Genomic DNA, 16,983 nt, shown 5'->3' on the forward strand with positions numbered 1-16,983 from the left:
GACGTCACACGCTGCCACGGACTCTCCGCTGCCAGTAATCTCACTCGCTGTCTCTCCAACAACGTTAGCTAACGTGTTAGCAAGGTGACTAGCTTGCCATTAAAAAACTGTTGGGAGGGAAATGAAGCCGCTGCAGACATCTTAACGCTGATTGGCCAAGACTCGACACGTCAAAGATCTTCTATTGCTAAGATGATCACGACCTCAGTTTTTTTCCGTGTCTCACTCTAATCTCAGAAACGCTGGGCGGCCATGTAGCTTTCATTAATATCTTGTTGTAGGCTAATATTAATGCCATTTGTTAAGAGTTAAAAAAGCTGGGCAGGAACAAGCTGGTAAAAAAGGAACCATACAATGTTTTATTTATTACTATTATAGATAAATATACCAGTATTGGATCGTATCCTGGTATCGCATCGAAAGTGTCGAGTATCGTGATCATAATTACACACACACACACACACACACACACACACACACACACACACACACACACACACACACACACACACACACACACACACACACACACACACACACACACACACACACACACACACACACACACACACACACACACACACACACACACTGGCTGCAATTTGCCGTCCCTCCAGGACTTGTTCGCTTCCAGGACTCTGAAGCGAGCTAGAAAGATTGTCGCTGACCCCTTTCACCCTGGTCATAAACTGTTTGAGTCCCTTCCCTCTGGCAGGAGGTTGAGGTCTGAAGACCTCACGCCAACCGTTTTTTTTTCCCCCGTCGGCAGTCGGGCTCATCAACAGAGCCCAGGTCCCCCACTGACTGATTCTGTCACCCCCAGGACTATTTTTTCTTTCTTTTCTTTCTTCTCACCGGTCACTCCCCTGCACACTTCATATCTAAACACTCATGCCACTTAACATACACTTTAACTTTAACACACATGTCACTTTAACTTTAACATACACTTACATTAATGATATCCGTTTGTCTGAGCACTTTATCTTTATCTTATACTTGATTTAAATATCCCTGCACTGTTGTTGTCTGTCTCGTCTAACGTCTCATGTCTAATGTATGCACCTTCCGCCTAGAAAAACTCCTCGTTTGTGTAAACATTCCTGGCAAATAAACGTTTTCTGATTCTGATGATACAGGCTTGTTCAGCAGACGAGATCAATGACAAATGATGCCCCGCATTAAGAGTCGGTCTTAAAGGTGAAAGGTTGAGACCCTTCCAGAGAGACAGATGACGAAATAGAATATTTAGAGTTTTCTTGTGAACAAACCTCTCATGCATTCAATTTGTGTAATGAATGTTGATGTTTTTTTTCCTCATTGTGAAATAATGAGTATTTGGAGACATTAGGCTCCCGCTAATAAGTATAATCAAGTAAAATAGCCTGAGGCTGAAAAACTACCAATCATGAGCTGGTGTCAAAGTTAAAGAAAATGCTGCATTTTTTTGGGGGGAGAAAAAGTTGAGAACAATAGATTTGGAGTTTGACGAGCGCGAAAAAAAAAAAAAAAAAGGAATAAATACAGAAACAAAGAATTCCGATCAGATACTGACCGGTCTTGCGTCTAACGATCCCAGAGGGGGAGATGGAGTTTGGGGTGTCGGGGGTTCCGGGTGAAGCAGAAGAGGCCGGGGTGGCCGGGGTCACGGGGGCCGCCGGGGTCACGGGGGCCGCCGGGGTCACGGGGGCCACCGGGGCCGGTGGAGGAGACGAAGGGGCGGCAACTGCCTTGAAGACGACATCATCCTTCTGAAAGAGACGAGCAAACTGAAACTTCGGGACGAGAGGCAGTGGGAACAAAGGCAGGAACGGACAGAATTATTGCAGGTCGTTGGTTTGGATTCGAGGTGATTTCTTTCGGCATATCAACGTCTTTCATTTCATTTATTTATTTGAACAGGGACCGTACACATCAATCAACCCAGGGGTAAATGTGTCAGTCTTAGCTAAGGCTAAATTTCAACCGTAGTCCCTGTGGCCAGATATAACAAGCCATCACTAAAGGAAAGAAATGGTTATAACAAAAACATCATAAAAAGCAATAAACATACAGGTTACAAATATATAAATAGGCCTCATCATAAAATCATCATAAAGATCAATAAACATACACACATTTTGTACACACAATCATTGAGGAGGGAGTCACGATTCATGCTCACACACCTGATTGCTAATAAGCCAGTTCTTCAGGCCGTGTTTAAAAGAGGGACATGTTCTGCTAGTGCGGATATGCAGAGGCAGGGCATTCCAGAGGTGTCCTGCTTTTACTTATAATGCAGACTGGCTAAAGCTGGGGTCTCAAACTCGCGGCCCGCGAGACGATATTTTGTGGCCCCCTATTTGACATCAAAGTTTAGTGTTAGTGTGGCGCACCCCGTAAGATAACGTTTACTGGACGTTTCTATTAATAGCTCCGTGAAAAAACGGAGTAGAAAAAAGATTCAGATGCTGCTAGATGCGCCAAAGTCTGGAGCTTCCGCCCCACTTCTGTGTGTGATCATACGTGCCTCTCATAGCACACGGCCTGAGGCGTCTGTGTCCAGCTCCACCTTTCACCTGATTTGTTGAGTCAGGTGTCAGTTGACATTTTGTGTGAAACTACCCAATGAACACTCAGGAAATCCCTGAGGACCCACCCACCCACATGCGCTGCAAAGATACACTGGTTTTTATTCAGACAGACAACACACTACCACCTGAGGAAGAGAGAAATGCCTCCATCCTTCCCTGAGCAGACAAAAGTGATCAGTCGGGTAATGTACCTTAGTACAGGTCCAGGCTTAGTGATGCCTATCGTGAAGCTGAACTCTAGGGTTTCTACTGTGACCTGGATCAGGGTTTCCACTGTGACCTGGATCAGGGTTTCCATACTATGACCTGGATCAGGGTTTTTTCACTGTGACCTGGATCAGGGTTTCACTGTGACCTGGATCAGGGTTTCTACTGTGACCTGGATCAGGGTTTCCACTGTGACCTGGATCAGGGTTTCACTGTGACCTGGATCAGGGTTTCACTGTGACCTGGATTAGGGTTTCTACTGTGACCTGGATTAGGGTTTCTACTGTGACCTGGATCAGGGTCAATGTGGCTCAGCTGTGTGAGCAGAAGCGCTGCCAGGTGTCTGGCAAGAAATAGAATAAAGTACAAATGTATTCAAGTTTTGCATTTGTTGGTTCGGTGCAGTTTCAATAAGTTATTTAAAAAAATAAAATATATTTGCACTGTTAAATTTTATTATAAAAATGTATAGAAACTGCTGGTTGCCTTTTTTATGACGAAAATATGTTATGAATGTAAAAAAAAAAAAAAACGCTTTCTGTGTGGCCCTCCGATGAGATCACAATACCAGCGTTGGCCCCAAGCCAAATTGAGTTTGAGACCCCTGGGCTAAAGGAACTGTTCCTAAAGGGGATGATACAGTCACCTCTCTCCACAGATCTAGTTTGTCTACCACTCTGCATGTTTCGTTTGATAAATTCACCAAGTGGGGGAGGAGCCATATCATGAAGAATTTTAAAAACAAGACACATATAGGAGAATTTAGTGATGTTATCCCAGCTCAGGAGACTGTGTTTACTTAGAATTGCACAGTGGTGATAACTCCTGGGCTTTTTATCAAGTATTTTAAGAGCCTGCTTATGAAGGATCTGAATTGGTTTTAGAGTTATGCTGGTGGCTTGAGCCCAGCTGGTTAGGCAGTAAGTCAGATATGGGATGGTCATTGCATTAAAGTACAGCTTTGCAGTGTCTATGGTTAGATTGTTTCTTATGTACTTGAAATTAAACAAATGAAATCTGACAACTTTTGCCACGTTTTTTACCTGCTTCTTAAAAGAAACAGGTAAAGCCTATTCTTTGCTTTTTGCATGGACATAAATCACTGTCATCAGTGTACATTTGAATATCACATCCCTTACAAACACTCGGGAGGTCATTTATATACAAGCTGAATAATAATGGTACCAAAATCGACCCCTGAGGGACACCCAATTCGTATCCTAGCGTAGGCGATACAGCCTCACCCACTCTAACACACTGGGTTCTTCCCTCAAGGTAGGACTTCATCAGTGCTAGCGATTCAGCTGAGAACTTGAAATGTGACATTTTCTTAATCAATATATTGTGGTTAACAGTGTCGAAAGCCTTCCCGAGGCCAAGAAATACCGCTCCTACTACTCCCCCTTTATCCAATTTAAGCTTTATATTCTCAAGGAGAAAGCAGTTAGCTGTGTGAGTGGAGTGCTTTGGCTCGGAAACCAAACTGCATGGGATGTAGCTGGTGAGGTGAGTTGTTAAGGTGTTCAATTAGTTGCTCTGCAAGAGATTTTTCAGCTATTTTAGAGATAGCTGGGAGGATGCTGATGGTAGTTGGTAATATCTTGATTATGTGCATCTACGGCATTGAAATCCTAAGAACTGACAAAACAAGTACTCCCTTTTGTAAATTGGTTGTAAAACGGGTAAAAAGAAAAAGAAATCATTTGATTATAGACTTTAAAAAAGTCAAACAATGGCCTGTCAACATGGAGCAGCAGAAACCGTTTCAGTGAGTGTTAGAAAACAATACTGCAAACCCTGAGCCACACACACACACACACACAGGTTTGTTGTTCAATAGAACGCGCCGCCGAGAGGGCTGCTCGAAGAAAAAGAAAAATCAGAGGCAGGGCACTGCTAAACCCTGCTAAAAGTCAGCGTTGAGGCCTGCACATGAAATGTCTCCAAAGTCCCAATTAATCATCGTTGTGTGGTTGTTCTTGCATGAACTAAAGTCTGTACAATCCCTTATAAACCATCAATAACTACGCAGTAACCCCCCCAGCACTGCAGCAGAGGAAGGGTAATGTACATGTAGCGTGTGCTTAATTCCAGCATCCCTGACGAGGATGACCTTGATGAAGGTCACAAGCAGAAACGTGTTTCTAGGTCGAACATTAAAAGTTGTTCTTTATGGTGATTACCAACCAGGGGTGCTTATACATCAGGGAGTACTTCTGCAGATTCCAGGAGATACATTAAAGATTTAAAAAACGTTACTTGAATAAATTAAATTAGTAAAAAAAAAAAAAATCCACGGGTTTGCGTTTAATCTGGTTACAGTGCTGCTGCTCTTGAATGTATTTATTTTCACAGACTAACCAATCAACTATGATCGGATACTTCTCCCACCAACCTGAAAAGGCTGGAACGCCTGAACGCCACATGCTGTGATTGAGGAAAGAAACAGTTGGAGAGGAAGCAAAGAAGTTGAAATAAGAGTTAAAAGTAGAGAATGAGGTTGTACCGGAGTTGTGACCTCCTCAGACACTTTATTTTAACTTTCTCCATAAACCTTGATAACGAGCAAAGTGGCCCCTAATGTCCGGGACTTCATCCGTTAAATATGTCGGATCTGGATCTGAAAGCTTGTGGTCAGGTCTTTCGAGTCCCCGCTATTCCCAGACCTGGAAGATTCTGTCAGAACCTTTTGTTTTACATTTCGTAGACCATCAAAGAAACAAAAGATTAATCACAGAGACAAAATAACCATTAGTTTCTGGCCAACAATACATGTATTAGCTGTACCTCGTCACAGACGAAGCGCCACACAAATTATGAATAATTGCCGACACATTAGGAGCAGAATGAACGGGGCAGTTCGGGGGGAAAGCGTTCATCGAGCAACGGGTGGTTGAGCGACAGCCAGAACCGATAATCGGGTCTTTTCATGATGAGGCCTATTGACGAAACGCATTCGACGCGCAATTACCGCCTTTGTGCAGCAGCACAGTCAGATTGTGTGGCGACAATGTGGATGCAGAACACTTGATGGTCACACGCGGCTTCATTGACGTCTACGCTGTAGATTTGCTTTTGCACAAACGTCTCAATCATTTCCCGTCGGCGTGTTGAATCTTCTGATTCTAATGAACTGAATTGAAGTGGTTTTTGTTCCTACCTTTTGTTTTTTATCAAGAGCTCCTTTGTCTCCCTGTCCCTTGGCGGCGACTTGCTCTTTAACGACCTCCTCCTCTTCCTCCTCCTCCTCATCATCGTCGTCGTCGCTGTCCAGGATCTGGCGGCTGCGTTTGGTAAACTTCTTGATGGGCGAATCCACTTCCTGGACGCCGTTCTGCACTTTGAGAGGGCTTTTGGCCGGTCTGGAGACGAGCAGACAGTGCAGTTGGAGTAAATAAAAAAAAGCCAGAGGCCTCATCTGTGTGGTAGCGCTCAGAAGCACAGCCACAGGGGGATGAATTAAGTATTCTAGACGGGATAATGCTAACCCAGAATGTATAAAATCAAGGCCAAAGCTTTTGAAGAGAGGTCACAGCGATGATGAAAAGAGCGTTACATGTAGACAAGAGCGCTAAAGAGGCTTTTAAGACACACTCTTAAGATGATAGCGCGGAGATAATGAACGCTATCATCAAAGCAGCTCAGAAATGAGAAACTGAATTCATCATCTCTTTTGATTACAAAAAGTTTTTAACCGAGCAGCAGAGATGCATAATTCGGAGCGATTCAAAGATAATTGCCCATATTCAAGCTGTCGGGGGAGTTTCAACACGACAAAACGTGGGAAAAAAAATTAGCCGACGCTCAGATACGGTTTACCGAGAGGAGATTCTTCGCCTAATCACACGCAGGTACATCTCCATACTGACGAGCGTCAACAAAGCAGTGGTTCAGGCAAGGAGGGAGACTCCATGCTGCAAACACTCCACTTTGGGAGAGGAGAAGAATTCAGATCTTTACGCAAGCAAAAATCCTGCGTTCAAAAATCAAACTCAACGTGACTGTGAGGAACTTTAAAGCTGGTTATGAAACGGTCTTAATTTAATAGTAATGCCTCTGTACTCTATATGTAGTTATTGTTAATGCTCGTCAACAGTTTCACTCAGGCGGAATCTGCACGAAATCAGATTAAATCACGCCGGTTCGCCAGAATCAACACAGAGTTAAAAGTTCCTTGTAGTAGCTTCAAGTAAAAGTATTCAAATATTGCAAAATATACTTAACTGTATCAAGTTTGTGTGTTTTAATGCGGGATTGTTACACCGATGAGTTTGAAAAAACTAGCGAAACACCTAAATACCAAAATTTTAAAACAAAAGCCTACCCAACGCACGCATTACAAATATTTTAAAAAGTCAGATCTGGCCCGAATATTATATGTGCATTAATGTGTATGTGACATTTTACCGCTGAAATTAAAAGGCCGTGCTGATTTTAACTCTTTTTTGATTCCACTGGGTTGTTAAATTGTAATCTAAAAAGTAACTAAAGCTATAAATGCTTGAATGTCGTGCAGTAAAAAGTACAACATGTGTCTTGGAGACGTGGCATGGAGGTATACAGTTGCATTAAATAGAAATACATCAATAAAGGCGGGATTCTGCACATCTCTCCATCAGATAGCTGCAGGAAATAACCTCCAATTCTTACTTCTTCACAGGTTCCACTGTCGCTTTCTTCTGAACGTCCTTGTCCTTACTCTTGAATCTGATGGGAGAGGATGAGGGAAGAGGATGAACAGTTTATGGGACTTAGCAGGATTATTATCAGTGTCAATTCAAATCGATTGGTTTAATCAGTCATTAAAACTATATATTTCCCCATCAGATAGTGCAGGAAATAACATCCAATTCTTACTTCTTCACAGGTTCATCTGCCGCTTTCTTCTGAACATCCTTGTCCTTACACTTGGGCTGAAAGAAGGATCTGGTGGGAGAGGAAGAGGATGAGGGAAGAGGAAAGAAGATGAGGGAAAAGGAAGTGGATAGAGGAAGAGGACGAGGGAAGTGGATAGAGGAAGAGGACGAGGGAAGAGGATAAGGAAGAGGATGAGGGAAGAGGATGAGGGAAGAGGATGGAGGATCAGGGAAGAGGGAAGTGGATAGAGGAAGAGGACGAGGGAAGTGGATAAGGAAGAGGATGAGGGAAGAGGATAGAGGAAGAGGACAAGGGAAGTGGATAAGGAAGAGGATGAGGGAAGAGGATAAGGAAGAGGATGAGGGAAGAGGATAGAGGATGAGGGAAGAGGATGGAGGATCAGGGAAGAGGATGAGGGAAGAGGATGGAGGATCAGGGAAGAGGGTGAGGGAAGAGGAAGAGGGATAAGGATAAGGAAGAGGAAAGAGGATGAGGATGAGGAAGAGGAAAGAGGATGAGGATAAGGAAGAAGATGAGGGAAGAGGACGAGCATGAGGGATAAGGAACAAGGATGAGGGAAGAGGATGAGGGGTGAGGATGAGGATGAGGAAGAGAACAGTTTATGGACATTAACAGGATTATCATCAGTGTCAATCAAAATCAAAACAACAGTTATAACTACATATTTATTTGCAGATGACAGTTGGTGTCACGTCGGTTATGCTGAGTTCAAACCAAACGCGAAGCGAACAATTCGCGCCAGTGGATTAAACACAAAGTAAATCCAAGGATGCGAAGCGACAAGAGTTTGTGAATGGCGCGACGCAAACGTGGCGTGAGGCGGCGTCTTGGAAGCCTATCAGCGTTGAGCGGCAACGGCTGACATCACTGACAGTTACGGTTTAACGGGAGCTCACGAGGGACAGTTAACAGTTCGTGACACAAGATCTTAAACGGTCGGTCTCAGCCGTTGGAGCAAAACGTGACGCAATTTTACCCAAAACAGTCGTTGAAGACTAACTAGTTTAAGATGATGCCAACTCACAGGGAGGGCGGCTAACACCGACATCCAGCTGACGTTTAACTCCTGTGGGCACGTTGACCCGAAACACAACTCCTAATACACGTAACCAACAGTCGTTAGTCGGTTATTTAACGCTAGAAAGCTGCATATTAACCACGACCAGCTACACACTTTGCACTTACGCGATGCTACGCTGCATGTTGTCGTTAAGCTTCTTCCTTCCGACAGATAGGAGATTACAACTCACGTTGATAGTTAAAATACAGCACAGGGTGCAACACAACGCATAAACTCCCGCGCTGCGGAATGACACGAGAGAAGAAAAACTTAGATTATTCGGCGCCAAAACGTCATTTTAACCAAAGATCGTGAAGAAGAGAGGAGCGGTCACTCGTTTGATAATATCTGGTCTGTTTTCCGGTCTGCAAAATAGAAATGCACGCGCTTCTCTGTTGGTCTATTATGCTGAATTTACTGTGAAAACAGGAACAATGTAAGATACTGTACCCTTTAAAAACAGTGTTAAATACCATACAACATTATAATTCACTAATACAGTTGGGACATTCCATATATTCGTTTTTATTTGATACTGTTTGCAATATTAAAAGACAATATACTCGTATTATGAATGCAGTGTACAAAAAAACTATAGGTTAACATTGTTGTCTTTTTACATGCAAAATAACAACCTAAACCAAACTAAAAGAAATAATAAAATAAACAGGGTTCGCTTAAAGTATAAAAACATCGACTAATGTAATAAGATATGTATTTTTGAAGAAGAAAAACAAACAATGTTTGTTGTGTAAAAGTGAAACCCATCAGCATTCTGATTTGGATTTACTGTTTCCGGAAATTATCTACAGAGTGATACATCTTACTCTCTGAGACACATCTCTGCTCTGACTCTCTCCCGGGAAATAGCAGTGTTGTGAGACACCAACGATGCTACTGCCCCCTGCTGTGTCGGAGTGGCACCCGCAGCCACAGGCGGCTGGTCCAGATGCTGCAGAGAAGACGTGGAAGCTCCTTTCATGAAAATGTCACGTTGTCTGTTTGAATGCATCATTTATGCGCTCTCGTTACTTCCATGGAGTCAGAGGAAGAATGCAAGACAGACTGCTGGATAATTTAAGTTAAGTGCACTGCTTTATTTACTCAAACGCAAAGTACCATGCTGTTAATTACTTACATGTGCTGACAGAAGAAAAGTAGCTTCCTCTGGGTTTTCTATAAAAGACTAAAACACACACATCATGGTCCAACTTAATAAATAAAATGAATAACAAACTAATGTACGATGAGCTAAAAAACACACACACACACACACACACACACACACACACAAAAGAGGTGCGTATTTGAGAGATTTGAGGGGGCAAAGTCTGTTTATTCTCTTTCCCTTGTCTGTGCACAATCCCCCATCCTCCTCTCCTCTTCTTGAATTTCAGTCTGTTTCACTCCACCAAACAGGTTTCGACTGATGTGGTTCAGATCCCACGGCGCGGGGCCCTTGTGTGGCGCAGGGCCGGAGATGAAGGGGAAGTGGCCGTGGAGGGCCCGGGGCGGCGGGATGGGCTTCGGGAGGCAGCAGGGCAGCAGGTAGGGGTGAAGCGCTGGGAGGACACAGAGAGAGTTTTTATTCATCAACGGTCAGACATTCATTTAACAAATCTATTTTCCAGAATGAACTTGAAGCATTAAGCGGGCCTTAAATCAGGTTAATGTCGTCCACGGTGAAATTAAAAGGGTCTTTTTCACCTTGTTAGCCGATGCCGCGTAATATAACTCACACACGTTTGACACTTTTTATGGAAAAAGTTAGGAAAGAAAAAGAAAAGAAAAAATAAAGTGTGAAAAGTTCATTCTTGACCTTGGTTATTTCTGAAGAAAAAAACAACTAAACTCTGCAGAGGAAGACCGTGAAATACGGCTGAAAGCACAAGTAAGGGGACCTTGAGTCAAATTTTATGTTTTTATATTAAAATTGTGTGGCTTTTATTTCATTTAAAGCCACACTTTTGAAGTATGTTAATTGAAAACATAAAACAGTTACACCACAGATGCTTTATTCATTTTGAAAAACCCAATATTTGTCTTCAAGGTCAAGACAAACTTCGGCATCCTTGCATTTTTATTTTTTCCCCCACCGCACCTCGTTTCACCTTGAAATAGGGAGAAACACACACACAGTGAGCCACAGCAGAAAAGCAATTTTCCTTGTGACTTGAACTAAAAGAAACTTCAGGATTTCTGCAGCAAATCGGCAGCATACGAGCATTAAAGAGTGACTCATGTGATGTCAAGCTGGGTGTGAGGAGGAGGAGGAACAAGTGATATGTTTTAAAAGGAAATGTGGATGAAAAGATTTCTGATATCCAGATAATACTGCCGCTTCTAAACACCAGACACGCAGATCCAAACAGATCTGTGTGTCTTCTTCCTCTGGGAGCTCCATTGTTGTCCGAACAATAGGAAAAACACATCATTGACCCTGCTGCTGTAAACACTCACTACCGCTCCGCATGCGTATCAGTCCACGGCTGAAAGTAGTCCCTGGCAAACGCATTTAGTCCCGTTTGAGTAACGTTTGCTAAAAAATAAACGTCAGTGCCTGGCTGGTATTTATGAATAGATCACATTGTTTCCTCAGATTGTTTCACTTTGTGTTTGTTTTTTCCATTTTTCTCTGGAAAGCATTGTGCAATCACTGGTTTAAATGATACACAAATAAGTACACTATTTTATCATTATTACACATCATATATTATATCATATATCATCAAGAATAATATAATAATATCCTTGTATGTGCAACGTACTTGGCCAATAAATTATTCTGATAGTAGCATTAAATGAAACTCCATATTTACAATCTTTTTTAATCGTTTCAATATAATCTTAATTAGTATATTTGTGAGTACATTTTCTGTGTCTACAATCCTGGATCATACAATGACGATAAAGTTGAACCTTTTGACCCTTTTTTAAAAACCTAAAAAAAAAACACCCACAGAAAAAATGAAAAGGCTTCTGGTCCGCCTAGAAAAAAAGCACTTTCAGGATGATTATTTCTTTGAAATGATGCAGCTGTAAGGTCCAACTCTAACCCAAATCATAGCACAATATGTGAACATTCTCTCTGCAAAGGTTGACTTTGATAAAGTGAAGCAAAACAAAGTTAGAGAGGGTTTAGTACAAAGAAAATTCGGGCGAGGTCTCCAAAATTTGCATTGGGGCACATCTGTGCACATTTGAATTTTTTCATGTACCAAACTTATGGTGTTCAAATACAGGAGTTTTGGGGCTTTTTTTCATAAAACAAGCTATGATCTACACAGTTTTAAATAACAATCACTCAGCCTGGATTGGATTTTAAAAGGTGTATGTCTTCGTCGGACTCGAGAGCCACACACCGGACAGACACAGTGTTGGTTTCTGCATCTTCATGATTCAAATTCAGAAACTGTCCCTCTGGCGTTTGCCTTCGTTCTCAGACTGCAGACAGAATAAAAACACGGGGGGGTGGGGGGAGGGGGTCTTACCTCTGTCGATCACCGAGCCGGCTCCTCCGCACAGAGGGAAGGGAAGCGGGCCGCTCTGCAGCAGCTGGGAGACGGACGGATGGAAGATGAGATGCAAGGGCGGTTGAAATGGGAACGCGGAGCTTTTCAATGCAATATATGTCAGATACCGTGTGTGCAAAACATTAGGAACACCGGGGATCCATTACTGACTTATTAAACACACCGTAGATCAAAGCTGAGGTAGTGGAGCGCAGGTAGACGCGTTAAACGAGCACTCCAGATGATTAAAACATTAATAAACTTAATAGCAGGAAGGCGTTACTGATGTTCTGCACACTGGTGGCCTCATTTAAAACTAAATAATAATAAAAAAAGTTGATTACAATGCATGACATTAAGAGTTTTATTCATAACTGGGATTTCAATTTACAAAGCCTAATGGTTTATCTTTAAATAGACTGCAGTTGTACAGCACTTCTGTACTTTAATTATTATATGACGGTGCTTTCTAAAAGGAAGGTAACCTGCCTGTGAACATGACATGACTTTAACACAACGACTCCCCTCCACAGATTCAAATTAAATGATAAAGTTTCAGAAATGATTGCTCTTGAAGTCCGCCAGTTTTATATTACATAATAAAGTCGCAGTAATTGTTTCTATCAAAGTCGTCCCATTTTAATTGAATAATACGGTTAGGTCATTATTATTTAAACCGTAAAAGCCGGGTTACAAGCCGCTGCTACCTTCGGTGGTTGTCCTCGCTATAGCAAGCTAGCGCTGCTGCTAGCGCCCCACTGCTGCTGCTAGCTCCCTGCTGTAGCAAGCTAGCGCTGCTGCTAGCTCCCCGCTGCTGCTGCTGCTACTGCCCGCGCCCCCTCTGCCCGAGTCAGGCGTCGAGTCGGGGCTGGTCCCGCTACCTTCAGTGGTTGTCGGAGAACTAGCGAGAGCTAGCGGGAGAGCTAGCGGGAGAGCTAGCGGGAGAGCTAGCGGAAGTTAGCGGGGAACTAGCGGGGACACCCACCGAACGTAGTAGTGGCTTGTAACCCGACTTCTACGGTAAGTGTTTTTGGAATAAAACTATTCTTAAAGGTCCAAACTGATCAAATTGTGGTTTTATGTGATGACAAATAAAAAAATATATATGTGTATCACCCAGCGACAAAAGAGTTTCTTTAATAATAATTGTATGTAAAACATTATAAGCCAGTTTTCCAAACAGTGGAGTCCTTTAAGTTGTGTGAGATGTAGAGATGTGGTGATGACCTGATGGCTGGGTGGAGGAGGAGGTGGAGGAAGAGGAGGAAGAGGAGGAGGAGGTGGGTATCCTGCATAGTCGACCAGGATCACTTTGCTGAAGTTGAACTTGTAGGTGAATCTCTTCCCTTTGGTCTTGTGCAGGATCCGTTTGTTGTAGTAGTATCTGGAAGTCAAATGTGTCCTGTGTCAGACTACACGGCTGTCAGTGTCTGCATATGGTCTGGCCTCGTGTTCCTGCAAGGCACTTTGGATAAAAGTGCTTCCCAAATGGCGTCTGTAACATCTGTGTGCATTTAGAATTTTACATTTTTTAATTTGACAACATATGTTGGCGAGGAGAGCGTTTTATTTCCAGCATGCAGCCTGAGGGAGAAGCTGCACAGAGAGGACTACACACAGTTAAGGAACTCTGTGCATGTGTGTGTGCGTGTGTGCGCGTGTGTGCGTGTGTGTGTGTGTGTGTGTGTGTGTGTGTGTGTCACCTCAGTGCGCGGCTCAGCTTGTCGTAGTTCATGTGTGGTTTGCCCTTCCTCTCCCCCCACAGCCGGGCCAGCCTCTCGGGGTCCCGGATCACAAACTCGCCCCACTCGCCCCCCCAGCCGATGGCCCCGCCCTCGCCCCGCCCCAGCAGCTCCAGCAGGAAGTGCCACAGCTGGACCTGTCGGGAGCCGGGCGACCAGGCCGGCCTGTAGGCCCAGTCCGGGAAGAGCACTGCTGGAGAGACAGGAACAGGTGCAGTGTGATGAGGCCCGGCCAGAACATGTAGTTCATGGAATTGTTTGTCAACATTTTGGGGAATACACTTGTTCATCACATGAGAAGGTTGATGCCACTCTCATGTCTGTACTGAGCAAACTAAATCTGGCACATTAAAGGTGCTACATTTGATTTTCAGTGCATTATTAATATAGCGGCAAACAACTATTTGCAATGTAAAGATAAGGTGGAGTGATGGCCCTGATCGCCCCCCTTTGTGTGTTGTAACCCGAGCTTCTCTGTGCTTTGTTTACGTAGCCGGCCCGGCCTCCAGGTGGGTCCCTGTGAGGTCGCCGGTTACAGCTGTTAATTGTTATTGTAATTGGCTAGCAGCTAACAGTGCTAACGGTGTGAACAATGCTAACAGTGTCACTGTTAGCATTGTTCCCACCGTTAACACAAAGAAAATGAAGACATTGTAAACAACCTTGGAACAATGTTAACAATTCTAACAGTGCTAACAGTGTTAGCACTGTTAGCTGAGAGCCGTTTTTTTAGAGATGTGCTTCTAATAGGAGGCATATTTAGCTCATTCTCAGGTTCATACTTTTGGGGTTTCTACATGTTTTCATGCTTTAATGTAAAACAAAAGATGTTTTAACTCTGATAAATGAAATAAATACATGAGAGGCGTCTTCTTGCCGACTGCAACTTTAGAAAAGAGAACAAAGCAGCATATATTTACATATTTCCCATCATACCGATCTACTCCTTGAGAGCACGGTGGGTGTCGTGCGCGTGACAAAGGTCAGACTCAAACCGGGAACTTGGGAAACGAGCCCCAGACACCAGGGCATCCCGGCGTTACGCTGTCTTCAGAATGACAATAGTTGCTGCACCTAATTAAAAAGCTCCTCGTATAACTGTGCGCTCCAGATGTCGTCATCCCAGATTAGATGATATTCCTGCATGCACGTTCAACTTTGATAGTTTGTCTGCTTATTTATTCATTTGTTAATTAGTTTGCACAACAATGTGTCACAAATTACTATTATGTTGGCAAAACATAAGAAAATGAAAGATTTCACCACTCAAGTTATGCAAAACTTCATCTGAAGGCAAGCAGAGTGTGTGCAGTTATTTCTGTCCGCGCAAACAACTTGCGACTTCATTCCATGGAGACAATTACAAGCTCGTTATGTTCACAACACGATCAGATTTGTTTCAAAGGTTTCGTTTTTTACAGATATCTGTAAATTCTTCATTTACATATGACTTTCTTTTTTTTTAAGCTTATTCAGTGTCCCACTTCTTCAGCTTAGCTCGTTAAACAAACTTCATATCTTTGTGATGAGTCACTTTTGGAAATGTCCAGACTTGATGCTTAACAACAACGTTGGTTAGCTCTGCGCTTAGTGAGGCAACTGAGGTAACTAAGTGCATTTACTCAAGTATTGCGAGCTATTTAACACTTAATTTGAGTATGTAACTTTATGCATTCACGCCATTACATCTCAGAGATAAATATTATATGTGTTTTACTTTTCATGTTACAGTTTTTCATCCCCTTCCTGTCCAGTGAAAAACATATATTGTCAATGTGTTTGTTGTGTTTGTGTATGTTGAATGTTTGGCGCATGTTTACTTCCTGTCAGCTGTTGTCATTCACATACATAACATGCTATATAGTACGTTAAAACTGTACGTGAAGTTGTTTTTGAGGATGCAGAGTGCATGTATTTCTGGTGGAATATTACAGCCTGCAAACACCACAATGCAATGCAGTACTGACAACAATGTTCATAAAAGACAATGGCGGATAGCTACAAATACATGATGATCTTGTAGAATATGATGCGTTGCTTTTCATTAAACTACCCAACAGGGTACAACCCAACATTAACACGGCTGTTGTGTAACTCTGGGCCTCCGTAGCGGAAACCACGTGGAAATAAAGAAAAGTTAGCCAAAGGAATGTCATCCATTCAAATCACGGCACTGGGCTGCAGGCTGACGCGCGCCGCAAAGAGTGAATACATAATGACTCTTACATAAATATGAAAAATTTCCCAGCGGACAAATGACAAACCCACACGTGTAAATAAGTGAGACACTTACTTCTACTCCAGTGAGGCGATGAAAGGTGTCCTGCTGAAGAGCTGCAGCTGCACTGCATCTTTAAAAAACACAAAATAGAGAGAAAGAAAAAAAAGCTGAAAAGAAATATGACTTGTGTTAAATTTACCATCACAACAAAGCAGAGATGTAACTGATTACAGCAACCTCTGCACTTAATATCACTTAGAAAAGTAAATCATCTTCACGCAGAATCATTTAATGACAAATAAGCCGAGAACAAAGTCTCCGTCTCTCCAGACTCCGTATCGCGTCAATATCAACATTATTAATGATGAATATGGGGGCTTATAGATCGCTGTCAGTTCATAATGCGCCTGAAATTACGTTTAATTTAACAGCTGATTTGTGATTAACGCTAATCAGGCTCTTTGGCAGCAACGTAAATGTGCATAAGAAGCATCTCTTTCGCCGCAGATATTGTTTTATATATTTTCTTTTCTACGATTTCAACCCACACACACACACACACACACATACACCGTCCGCCCACACAATGACCTTCCCAGGCGATTCGGCACAGCGGAGGCCCCCACCAGCTTCCCTGGAAGGCTGAAAACTAATCTCTTCAAGAAGTACTTCGCCGAAGCCTTTCGCCCCACTGAATGATGTCTCCTCTCCCATAAGCCGTCCTCCACGAGCTGTAATATCCTCTTATCTCGGAGCAACAAAAAACCTGATGTCTCTCCCTCAGCTC

At 42.9% G+C, this 16,983-nt stretch overlaps 1 protein-coding gene across 2 annotated transcripts in view; it reads right to left on the reverse strand.

The window, feature by feature from the left end:
- lig1 (ligase I, DNA, ATP-dependent) overlaps window positions 1-8,955 on the reverse strand; it is a 42,461-nt gene extending 33,506 nt beyond the window's left edge. Inside the window, exons 1-4 of one of the 2 annotated variants that reach the window (XM_079221302.1) lie at window positions 8,847-8,955; window positions 7,641-7,709; window positions 5,944-6,145; window positions 1,556-1,751 (exon numbers count right to left, since the gene is read on the reverse strand). In XM_079221302.1, coding sequence (XP_079077428.1) covers window positions 1,556-1,751; window positions 5,944-6,145; window positions 7,641-7,709; window positions 8,847-8,863 — 484 coding nt within the window. In that variant the 5' untranslated portion in view covers window positions 8,864-8,955. Of the gene's footprint in view, window positions 1-1,555; window positions 1,752-5,943; window positions 6,146-7,640; window positions 7,710-8,846 lie in introns of those variants that run through there. The other variant, XM_079221301.1, reaches the window with a different exon arrangement.
- Between the last annotated feature and the right edge of the window lie 8,028 nt (window positions 8,956-16,983).

This window comes from Taurulus bubalis (assembly GCF_910589615.1).
Source record: "Taurulus bubalis genome assembly, chromosome: 1".
NCBI lineage: Eukaryota > Metazoa > Chordata > Actinopteri > Perciformes > Cottidae > Taurulus > Taurulus bubalis.